Genomic DNA, 12971 nt, shown 5'->3' on the forward strand with positions numbered 1-12971 from the left:
TTTAAAAATCAAAAATCAAAAGATTATATATTTTCTTATTCCCCTGCATTGCACGGGTCTACAACTAGCAAGTATTATGGTAAAGGTCAAACGTTGCAAGATCACAAATAAATTCCTATAAATTAACAGAAAATCCATTTTTTGGTGCATTTAGCCACTAACCAAGGACAGAAACAGAGGATACTAATATCATCAGTACTGGAACCTCCGTTTCTTTTCTAAATGAAGAAAACATGCCATAATTTACAAAAAAAGGAAAAAAAATAGAAACATCTGGCTCAGATGGCATCTTTCAGCCTACTGCTTAAATACACGTTACCAGGCCAACTCTCCAAGTTCCAGTGGCAGCAAAACGTCATGGAAAAAGATTTTCATCAGACCAAAATTCGGTTGAGGGCGCTGCTATTTGATCTGCTTTTGCTCGTTTTGTCAGTGGACCAGTATGGTTAGTGCAACCTGGTTCTTGATCCTTGGCATCTTCGCTTTCATGTGCCTTTTGTTTCCTACTCACATCCCAGGAGCTGTCTTCAGGTGTGGCATTGACACGACTGGTTCCTGGCCCTGATTTAAGTTCATCCAATTTTGAGGTTTCCGGGTTGTCATGCACAGGGGATGGTTGCACTATATTTGAGAGTGGAGCAGAAGGATCATCCAAGGCAGAAGTTGAGGCCTTAATCCTGTCATCTTCCATTTTCCTCTGTTTCTCAAGCATCATTTTAAGATGCTGCCCTTGTTTTTCAATTTCCAGTTGCAGCTGTCTTTGATTCTGCAGGAACACAGCAACTACCGTATCAGAAAGCGTAAAAAAATATAGGTTCCTGTAAATGGTGATAGACCATGATTTCCATGTTCTTTTGCAAGTTCCAACTCTACATTTCCTTTCCAAAGCACAACAATTGAAGGCTCTCAATAAAATAAAGATGTATTAGCAGATCAAATTAGCAATTGAACTTGATTTCATGGTATAAACAATCACAATTTAACGTTTACAAAGAAACAAATAAACAAAGAGACTTCAGAAAGCATCATTCCCACCCAAGTGGAAGATATATAGTGATGAAGAGTTGATAGTTAGATGAGTTATGAACTTTTGACATTACCACTGTGATACTGATGCCTCAAATTTAAACACATCAGGAAGTATCTAAACACTTCATATAGGATTCGAGCATTAGTACTTTCTCCTTTCAGAAAAAACCAAAAAGAATGTGAGTTCTGGTACGAAGTTCAAGTGCCTACCTCTAGTTGTTCATGAAGCCGCTTCTGAAGTTCCATCTGAATCTGCAATGCTTCAGTGATTCCCATACTCCTGTGATTAAAATAAAAAATATACACTTCAATTTCAGCCTAAATTCAGCATCAGAGCACAAATATAAATCAGATTAAAAAAAAAGAAATCTGAAAATTGGCCATTCTAAGGAGTCGTCAGATGTAGGATAAATTTACATCTACAAGAACAATTAGGGCATATCAATGTTTTCATGAAATTTCATTTTTTCCCAACACAATAAAACGAATTTATTTTCTTTTATTAAGTTACAAATAAAATTAGTTCATTATACCATAAACCAGAAACTGCGCGAGTATAAGTATAAAAAAAAAAAAAAATAGTTAATTATACTGAAATGAGTACGAAAAGTCTATCAAAGTGGTTACTCACATCCACTGCCAATAGATTTCTACACAATGATGACATAACTAATTGATAGGTAATAAATAGGAAAGCAAAAATCTATCACACTTGAAACTGCACTGTTTAAATATTGGGACATGCTCAAATTAAGAGAAACATGATAGTATGCATACATCCCAGCATATTCCTTTTGGATAAGTAAATATATTGAGATACATATGAGACAATGAATTACTTACGTCTTTAGGTCCAGAGATTTTACTTCTTGAATAGAAGTTGCTATTTTCTCTGAAGTTCCTGCAAAAGAAAAAAAAAAAGGAACAACTTCAACCAATAAGTTTACTGCAGTCTGCTTATACATTTTATTCATCAACACCAATCCTATAGCAGGGTGTTCCAAAAAGGAAAAAAAAAACAAGACAGGAAAGGGAGCATGACATAAGCAAATGCAAAAATCAAAAGCTATTTGGTTCTTCCAATAGGGGGCAACTGTCTAGCAAGCAAACTTTGGCAAACAGATTTACAGGGTTACAGGGTTACAGGGTTAGCAAGCCTTAGGGCTTCAACATGTCTCAAAGCCATGGCCAGGCTATAAGAAATGAAGAAGCTATCATTACCTCCTGATGACTCCGGTTTGAATTTGGCTGTTCTATACTTCTGACAAAAGATACAATAAATCCAGCTCATTAGGGGCAATAAACAACTAGCATCGTAAGTGTAGCATATATAAAATAAGATAAAATTGTTGATGCACCTGCAGGTGGCTTTTCACTTGAAAGATAGTCAGGCCTTCAACATTCATGAGGATCTTTATAGCACTCGGAGTAGCTTCTGCAGATTAACATTAAACCTAGTGATTCAGTCAAATCCTACTGGAAATCTTGTGATTTTTCAAATCCTAACAGAATAAAAAATTAAGTACAGTGAGGTTACGCACGATCACTACCACCAAGCTGATTGACAGCTTCGACAAAGGCCTCATGACGTTCTGGAGTCCAACGCATTCGGAACTTCGTAGGGGGTGCAGTGGACATCGCATTATCAACACTTTGAAATTCCACAGGTGGTGCTGGCTGCTGCACACGAATTTGGGGTTGCTGCATCAAGATAAAATAAGAAAGCTTCAGCAGTACGTACTCCGTTAAATTTCCAGAATAATTGGAAGAAAGCAAAAACTAACATGGGGAAGCATTTTTTTCTTGTCCTTTTTCTTTGGAGTGGGGGAGATAAGTTTTGGGGGCTTCATTTGTTTGCAACAATATGCAGAAATATTCAAGGGTTGCAAATAACTTGACCACCCGATTAACCCAGACCAACCAGAAGGCTTTGGGTTGCTTTCCTTGAGTTAATGAGTCAGTTGGGTTACAGAATTTCAGAAATCTATAAGGCTGGTTCATTTTCGGTTTTGAAATATGTCCCACCTGATGAGACCAAACAAACAGAGAATATGACATTATATTTTATTCATATAATTAAGGTGGTCCATTTTAATAAGCTTTATCTTCACTATCTACAACACAAACACAGCAATTATTTGTTAGTTGATGTACTTAATGTAGGCCGTCGGATGTTTGGGCCATCCGACCAAAATGAGAAATGTGCCAACCACAATTTGAACAACATGCTTAAAGAATCCAGATGTAAATGACTAGCCCCATATTGATTAAACTTCATTGAAGATAAGTCGCCCAAATGGACCAACAATATATGCACAAAATAACTTGACCCTATCCAGGCCAATCACTTGTAGATTGGTTTCAATCCATTATTTTAGTCAGATTGTGCTGGTTTGGTTCAATAATATTCCAGATAGTTACTTCTACATTGTGAGTTTGCAAGGGCCTCATGGAAATACTTTTTCTGCAAAGTGGGATTAGCATGGGTTATGCCGGGGAGGATGGTTGACCAACTAGCTAGTTGGAGAGGGATCATAGGGATACCATAGATTGTAGCTGTGTGGAAGATGGCTCCCATTTGTCTACTTTGTTGCATTTGGAGTGAAAGGAATGACTGAAATTTTGAGGATTGAGAACGCTCCTTCGAAGAGTTTAAGAGTTTTTTTTTTTGGAAGACTTTATTTATGTGGGCCAATGTTATAGACTTTAATGGTCTCAACTTTCATGATTTCCTTGTAACCATTTCTAGTTCCTGACTAGGTGTAATCACATGTATACTTCCTGTGTACTTGGGCTATGCCTATTTCTATATCAATAAAATAAAGTTCGTAAAACCAACCTCACCCCAACCCATGCACACCCTAGACTTGTTAACATATATTTTTGCATGCCTAAACATTTACAGACCATTAACATTGGAGGAACAGTTGCACACCAATTACCTATGGGCCAAATGCAAACACCCAAACCTTATCTTCCCTCCCCCCTTCCGCCTTCCCTACATATATGGAGTGGCGGAGATAAGGTTATGAGTTTTTCTGATGGATTATGCGATTGCTTATTAACAGAACAAAGAAGAAATAAAGAGGAAAATCATGTGGAGAGAGATTTGAAAGGAAAAGGAAAAAATAAATTATGCAAAATATTTTGTACTGATGGTTAGTTGAGAAGCTGCAGACAATATAAAAAATAAGCATACGCCAGTGAATATAATCCTTTTAGGATTTAGGCTGTGTTTGCTTTGACATAAATTGGAGAAGATTAAAAAAAACACATTTTCGAGGAAAACTACTTAATTTCTGTGATGACCTGACTAAAATCGAGGACCAAGAGGTCACGCTCACTAGATTTGGAAATGTTTATTTTATTAAGTTATTGGATTTTAGGCTAAGGCAGTTCAAGTTATTGAGCCATTCTATACTACAAAAGGTTTATTTATTTTTTCTTTTCTTTTTTTCTCGCTTCATGGGTTTTTTGGATTCAAACTCCCATGACATGAGTAGAGTAAGCCGCCCACGCCACTCTAGGGTCTTGGTCAATTCTAGATTATTAGGTCATAATGATTGGTTAGGAAAACCTTCAGGTGAGGCTCTTATTCAAGAAAAAGGAATGTAGGAATGTAGAGTATAAGGAGGGTGTGACTGAAAATCTTGAAAGGACCCTTCATCCATGTTGCCACCCACTTTAGACCAATAATACCACACCACTTAGGGGTATGCCAGGTTATTAAATGAGGGTCATCAATGAGTCATGGGAACTTGCAATACAATGATGGGAAACAAAAGGGCTGAAGCCAAGCACTTAAGAAGCCTCCATGTTTGCACCATGCCACCCACCTGAGCCAACCAGATTTCAACATGCTTGACAAAAAGAATCTTGAGCGAGTGCAATCATTGGGTGCAAAACTTGTGGGAAAAGCAAGCCACACCCCAACCACACGCCAGCCACCTTTTTGCCACAAGGTCGCCCCTTGTCCTTCATGCATAGGTAGGGTTTTGTGACTCTTAGTCTTCTGGAAAAAGAAAATGATGAGGAAAGGAGAGTGGAGCCTGAGGCTTGCCACATGGCATCCATGCATTGAGAACCCTAAAATTCCCCAAAAGAGAGGAAATGATGAAGGAGGAAGGGAGGAGCTTGGCCTAGCCACTCAACACCCATGCCTTGAACCCGTATGTCAAGTTTCCAAGAAAGAGGCAATATGATGAGGAAGAAGAGAGGGGTGCTCGGCCATGGCAAGGGGACACCACATGGCATCCATGTATAGAATATCTGTTAGAGTTCCGAGGTGCCCTGATGAGGGGAAAGAAAGTGGAGTCCAAAAGTCTGCCAAATGGCACCCAGGCATGAGAATTTGTGGTAATTTCTGAAAAAGGAAATGATGAAGAAGAAAGAGGGGGAATTCTGCAAGGGTAAGAGGATGCCATGTGAGATAGCTTGTGGACCTTTAGTATTCTGAAGCACGAAATGATTAGTGAGAGAGAGAGGCAAAGGAGATCGAGGTCTTATAAATGGCCTAGAATTTATGGCCGGCGGGATACACCCTAGATGAGAAACCGAAAAGTCATTTTCAGAACTCCTCCATTCTCTCCAGCCCCTCCCTTTCATGCACCCCCCAAGAAAACTCCAATCATTTTCCTTTGGTCCAAACACCATCCCACGCACCACCAAGTGAACGATTTGGATAGCACTCAAGGAAACTTTAGCTCGAGAAAGCCCCGACCCTACTCATTCCCTTTTCTACTTTCTTGATATGAAATAACGTGGGTTGGGTAGATTTAAAGGTTTCGGGTTGAATATCAAAGAGTGTTTTCTGTGCATTTGTGATGTGGACCTAAGAAGCATGAAGGAAGAGGAAAAGAGTGTTTCTATGAGTTTGTGAGTCTCGGGCCTTGAGGGTATAAACCTTGTTTGAATCAGGATCATGTATATCCTATGTCTCTAGGGTTTTTGAAATGGGGTTTCAGGAGGAAAAGTGATTAAGGAAACCACCATGGTCAAGCAAGTTGTTGGCCAAGTAGGTTTTTGAAGCATTTAGGGAGATTATTCCCAAGAGCCACTAAGCACACATACATGGACTAGCTAGATCAGTTTGAGAGTTTTACGTGATGATGCTAACACTTAGGATTTTATTTTCCAGCTCACTAGTTCAGCACCCTAAACAGAAAGTTTGTAAGTTAGTCTCTAACTTACTCTTGGATAATGTGCTCATGTTTTCGTGTAAACGCTGCATACGTTCCATTTGTGTATATGAATAAGTGCTCGGATTCTTGATATGTTCTACCATGTGCTCGGATTGTTGCCATACCGAATCATGTGTGTGCTTAGTTTGTCATACCATGTTCGAATCATGGGTATTTTGAGGCCCCGTTTGGTTTGCAAGATGGTCTCATCTGATTCTATCTCACCACAATATCTAAACACCACAAACACACACTTTTCAATTTCAAATCTTCCAATTTTTCATCTAATTATTTTACCTAATCATTACAATTTTCCAAAACTTACAAACAAAACACAAAAACCAATTCCACTTTTTCAAATCCCAAAACAAAAATAATATTAAAAAATTCTATTCTAACAATATTTTAACTTTATTTTTATTCAACTTTTTCTCTCTACTTTCTCAAAACCCCATAAAACATCTTAACTCAAACCATTTCACTACTATTCACAAGCTATTTCACTACTATTCATAAATTTCTCATCTCAACATCCAAACGAGGCCTAAATCATGCCTATTTGACCTATTTGACATGCTCGGCCATTGCAAATCAATGTCTATGTAATATGTTGGATCAATATAAGTTGTGCCTATATTGTATACCCGAATGTAACAACCATGCTCACATGACACATTCTCATCGTTATGTTGTGCCTATATTTCTCGAAATCTCACTGTGGTAGTTCCACTACCATTTCCTCTAGAATGGTAGAAGTTGTGACAGGTTTAGAAGACAATGAGTATGATGGGAAAACATAAGCCCCGTTGGTCGCCAATAGTCGAAGAAAGTCTTACATTCGAGGATCGCTTTGAGGCAATTGATAAATTTATAGAGATCATTTTGAAGCTAATAACAGAGATATAGGAGATCTCAAATCTTAGGAAAAGAAGGATAATGTTTTTAACTATGTATCTCAAGACAATATTTTGGTAAACACGAAGGGTCAATGTCTTGGGACCCTACTTTTGTAAGACATGATACTTTGGGGTTAATAGATTATGTTTTGGAACCATGATGTATTGCTCAAGCCCTTGTTATTTTTCTGTTGGGATTTATTCATACTGCTAGAAACATGATAGGTGCATTATATGTTAACTGTCATGAATGAGGGATATGTTACCTAGTGTTGCATGTCCCAACGCATCAATTACTGCCAAATCTCAAGCAAGGGTTGGGGGTATCACATTTTCGATTAAAAAATAACCCGAAAATATTTTGTACATATGTTGCTTTGAAAATTCTTACCCCTTGTTAAAAAATAACTAAAACAGAATATATATAAAAAAATTTTAACAGCAACAAATTGACTAGTTCGTACAATTGTCTAAATACAAACAGTGGCAACTCTTTTTGGGGAGTGGGGAGGGAGATGCAGGGGGTAGACCTTTTATGGAGGGGAGAGATAGGGGTTAGGGGGTGATGACTTTTGGAGAGAGGAATGGATTTTTTTTTTTTTTTTTTGTGGGGGGCGGGTGTTAGGCAACTTTCGAGAATGGGGAGGCATGGGGTGGGGGAAAAGGACGGTGATTTTTTAGTTGATAGGAATTGCGGGTGTCAAGATGCTCTCTTTCTCTCCCCCAAATCACCACACATTAAACCACTGAGTGTTATTTGACCTCTAATTTTTGCCCCTTCCAAGCAAATGAAAAGATGAAACTGTTTTCACCTCAAACAATCACAGCCTTAACAACAAAAACTATTGATGAGAAACAGAGTTTCATTACAGTCCCTGGAAAAAGATATTTTATTCTTTATATTAATAAGCAAAAAGTAAACAAAAAGCTGCAGACAATTTCGAAGTTCAACTCCACAGATAAGCATGTACAGATATTGTTGTATAGCGGGAAAAAAATAAAAAATAAAAAATAAAAAATAAAAATGTATGTATAGATATTATGTTGAATTGAGGAACAAACCTTTGGTTTGGGATCTACCACACTAACATTGGGAAGCTCATTGCAATCTGGCTCCAGCTCAGAGTTAATCCATCCACGGGCCCACTGCCAATCATCTCTCCTAGTATGGTACTCAGATGCTACGACACCAGTACTACTTTCCACCTGACTATTCTCAGCAGATGCATATGCAGGAAAATTAAGAAAATCCTGAAATGGATCTGTACACCAGGAAATATCCTGACTCCCATCATTGTTATTAATCAATGCTGTAGATTGTACACCCAAATGAGAGGAATGGGTTGGCAGAAATGATTCCCTCTCAGCTGATGACTGTGAAATAAATGGGGAAATTCGGGAATGCCCTCCATGTGAAACTGAAGAAAAATGAGTGTCACTGGGTAATCCAGTGGATGACGTAAACAAGTGCTCATCAACACTGCTGTTAAAAGCTATTGCAGAAGCCTGACTGGAAATGGGATTTTTCATCAGTTCCCTTTCTGGGGAAACCCAAAAAGAATCTGGATAACTGGAATACTTGTCATCAACAAAGGGAGGGACAACTGGAAAAGATGAAGACATAGCTCCAGAAGCCCCCAAGTTACTGAGTTGATCCGTGCCTGATATCTGAATAGATAAAGCAGGATACATGTTCATTGTTGTTGGCGCATTGAGACCTAAACCATTAAAATGTAGGTCTGAGAAAGCCACTGAATCTGATTAATTGTTTTATTTACCACCCCTTCTTTCTTGTCCAGTCTTAGATACTTATTTTGTCAATCAAGTTATACATCTGGTTTAGAGTATTAAACATGTCTAGACATAGGAAAACAAAAGTGAAGTTGATTACAGGCTACATTCACCACAATTTCCAATGAATGTAGTACTTGATAAGACACAATTTAAGCCCTAGACAGATAAGGATAAGTACTTGATAAAACATCTAAATTTAAGCCCTACGCAAAAACAATAGCAGAGTAATTTATAAGGAAATCAAATAATCCTCTATAATTTAGCTTACAACCAAAGAAACCCAATTTCATTTAAAAGCAGATTGCCTTCAACACAATTCTTTCTATCAGCTGCATATAATAGGAATTGATGAAGTCAAAGAACCTGCTAACTACCCCCACAAGAGATGATCTTGTAGGGGCCAATTCCTGTTAAATGCATTGGAAAGTTGCAAGCCTGGATGCTCACTTCCAGTTAGAGACTTCAATTTCAGTTGTATTAAGGTGATAATAAGCTAAACTTTGTTTTCCTTCAAAGAAAAAAAAAAAAGTGATAAAAAACTAATATATAATACAGAGCTTCAGGTTGGCCTTTTGGCCATAAGCACACACCTCAACATCCTGGTTATGATTATCTCACCACATTTTCATTAAAAATTCATAATGACAGATGATGGATGTAAATTTTAACCTTTCAAAATTTTGCTACAGGGGTGCATATTCTTTCTACAAGTTTTCTTTCAGTAATTCGCCAAGTTATCATTTATGTTTCTCTTCATATGGGCTGCACAAACAATTGCCCTGATATATTCCAGGTCACTGCAAAATAGTAGATGCTTCAGTTAAACATGGATCACAAGCTACAGAACAAGTTGTGAGTTTAGCCTTGCTACCTAGGGCATGAATTAAGAATTGGCCAGATGTCCCATCATAAACGGCTCATTTGTTCATTTCAAGACATGAAAGTATAATAAGTTCACCTAGTACGAAAAATATATCTAAAGAAAAATTTATAGATATAAGGATAGTTTAGTACTTTCGGAATCTTGTCAAAAGTACGAGTTGTTTTGTAAAATTAAGCTTCTTAAAATTATTTCTACAATGTGTTATCATACTGTCCATAGATAATTTCAATATGATTTTATAAATGATTGCATGCGCTAATTCTTATTACCATAGAGCTGATACTATATTTTCCAGAATTCTTGGCAATCAATTTGATTGGCCTTCTTTACATTTTTTTCCTTGGGTAAGGAGAAACTGCATTGAGAATGGTAGAAAATAAAATATCTAGCCAACCGATATGCCAATGAGGATCCATAAAGTCAATCCTGATTGAATTAAAGCTTAGCTGAATTGATTGATTTAAGAATAGAGAAGTAATTAAAGGTTTTGTCTCTATCGGTATGGACACAAAAGAAACCTCATGTATCCAGGAAACCTCATGTATCGCGCCTGGATTGGTTACACAAAACCAAAAATCTCATCTCATCTCATCTCAACTCATCATTATAACTTTTTCAAACTCTCATACAAAATATGATAAATAATTTAACTTTTTCAAATCTCAATACAAAATTAATATTAAAAAATTATATTATAACAATATTTTATTCATTACTATTTAAAACATCTTATCTCATCTCATCTCATCTCATCTGTGTAACCAAACGGGGCCTTAAGATCTAATAAGTCCAAGAAAGATGAAAAAAATGGATTTTTGTTTCCTGAAGGTAGTCATCTAACAACAAAAAGCTCTGGAAAATAAAATGGAGATAATGTTATTAACAAAATGCTCCGCTTAAAAATTCCCATTATTCTGTTTTCTAAAGATGGTTGACATAAGACAAAGTGACACTGGCAGTCTGCATTCCAGATACATCTGCAATGTCCAAACTTTCCTTTTATCTTCTAGTTACATCCAAACTCATTGTTTACATTTATTATTGGAATTGTAAAGAATACTTGTTATTTACAATTAGTTCTAATTTTCCCAAATATTCTTAACAATTCAGAGGATAAAAATTATAGTTCATTCCTGCTATAACGTTTAATGAAACTCTTCCTATTTACTATTGTCTAGCCAAAGAAAAGCTTTACACTAATTTCCTAAAAATAGAGGACCCTTCTAGATATAATCTCAAAGTCACTTTAAAAAATTTAAAATCCTCAAGAAGAGAAAACTGCATTAGCTAAATTTCTTTAGTAACAAAAGGTCAGAATCCATAACTGAAATGCGAGAGGTCCCAAGTTCAATTCTCGGAATGCCCCCCACCACCACCACCACACCCACCTCAATTATTTTCGTCTTTTAACTTGTTTCTACCTAACCTATCAAAAAAAAATAAAAATAAAAGAGAAATAGAAAACATTGATGCAAAGGAAATAAAAAGTGACGGAGGGAGCGGAAGGGCCTCGGAGGGGGGAGGAGGTGTAACACCATCATGTTAATAAATAGCATTGGTGAAAATAATGGAAGCATGTTAGAGCTTTGCACCAAGTTATATGAAACTAAACCAAACTTTCAACATCGGCTCACCATCAAAAGCTCAATTTAGAACTTGTTTGGAAATACAAACCATCTCATCTTATTTTAAAATTTCTCATAATTTCCTTCCCAAACATCACTTAAACACAATCACTTTTCAATTTCAAATTTTCAACTAATCATTACTTAATCATTATAATTTTCACAAAATTCTAAAAAAAAACAAAAACCAATACAACTTTTTCAAACTTTTTCAAATCCTAAAACAAAAATTATATTAAAAAATTATATTCTGATAATATTTTAACATTATAATATTTTTATTCAATTTTTTCCCTCAACTCTCCCAAAATCTAATAAAACATTTTAACTCAAATCATTTTACTACTATTTAAATAATTCTCGTCTCCTCTCGTCTCATTCCTCAAACATCCCCTCAGTATCTAACACCATAAAAGGCACGGAGTATGAAACAACTTCATCATGTAACGTGTTCACCATCCGAAACAAAACCCACTAAGACGAGAGCCAAACGCATAAAGCCAAAGCATAACACCAAACCAGAAAAGAAAGGAAATGAGATACACAGTACGAAATATATACAACTCTTACGTCAATATTTTAGGCAGCCCAAATAAGAACAGAACAAAAACAGATGATCAGAAACATCCATCGACAACTCAAAAACTCAAAGTGGGTATTGCGGAATCTCACCAAGAAGCAAGAGGAACTCAATATGGAAACCCTCAAGCTCAGAATCGACCCGCAACTCGATGCTCAGAAGCGGCTGGAGGCGAAACGAACACAAAGAAGGAATAGAAAAGCACCCAACAACGAAAGATTCTTGAAGGACACGAACATGAGATATACGATAATATTGGCTTCATTCAGCTTCTCGACTTCAACAATCTCTCTCCCTGTCGCTCTTCTCGATTAGAGAAGGAGAAACGTAGTTGGCTTTATTTGTCTCTCTATGTTTGACACGCCGGAAGGAGTAAAGATATCCTGTATCTGCTAATATATAGCTATAATTTTGGGCCTACGATGAATGGTCTGCTTGGCCTGAATTATTTGATTTTGATGACGCCGAAGCTGATGCTGATTTCAGGCAAGTGTTTGATAAAAGTTGTGCTTTGGCTTTATTAGATTTTTTGAAAGGCTGCTGCACAGTAACGCGGGACCCATTCTCTTTTTCTTGATTTTTTCTTTTCTTTTTCTTTTCAAGAACGATTTTTGTGCCTATAAAGTCCACGTGGGTACTTCATCTTTCTCATCGTAGCATAGAAATTCCTTAAAAGAATATTCCACAAATTAACCTTTTGTCACCAACTTCTTTGATTTTATTTATAGTTCAAGAACTTGTTGAGAAATTTACTTGTGATGTTTCAGCGTTGGTTCCAAGAAATGATAAGAATATATAATTTCTTGGTTATAAAATAGTTTAATGTTAAGGAAAAATTTTAAATAGATAAGTCTCATGCAGGTATTTTATAAAAAATATATATATTTTATTTAAAAAAATTATTTTTACATTTTTTCAATATAAAGTTTACTTTTTTACAAAGAAATTGTGCTCGACTTGTTTATTGATATTTGTATAAATTAT

At 36.4% G+C, this 12971-nt stretch overlaps 1 protein-coding gene across 4 annotated transcripts; it reads right to left on the reverse strand.

The window, feature by feature from the left end:
* On the reverse strand, positions 1-12481 carry LOC122317021 (protein PHR1-LIKE 1-like). Of its 4 annotated transcripts, XM_043133909.1 has the most exons (9): positions 12080-12481; positions 9569-9696; positions 8168-8823; positions 2571-2730; positions 2388-2464; positions 2251-2290; positions 1873-1930; positions 1240-1309; positions 1-766 (listed from the first exon to the last, which is right to left on the reverse strand). In XM_043133909.1, the coding sequence occupies exons 2-9, from the start codon at positions 9594-9596 to the stop codon at positions 356-358; spliced, it is 1500 nt and encodes a 499-aa protein (XP_042989843.1). In that variant the 5' UTR covers positions 9597-9696; positions 12080-12481; the 3' UTR covers positions 1-355. The 4 variants fall into 4 exon arrangements, with proteins under 4 accessions (XP_042989843.1, XP_042989845.1, XP_042989844.1 ...); XM_043133911.1 differs by lacking the exon at positions 9569-9696 and having other exon boundaries at positions 8168-8773; XM_043133910.1 differs by lacking the exon at positions 9569-9696 and having other exon boundaries at positions 12080-12480.
* Between the last annotated feature and the right edge of the window lie 490 nt (positions 12482-12971).

This window comes from Carya illinoinensis, chromosome 7 (assembly GCF_018687715.1).
Source record: "Carya illinoinensis cultivar Pawnee chromosome 7, C.illinoinensisPawnee_v1, whole genome shotgun sequence".
Classification (NCBI taxonomy): Eukaryota; Viridiplantae; Streptophyta; class Magnoliopsida; order Fagales; family Juglandaceae; genus Carya; species Carya illinoinensis.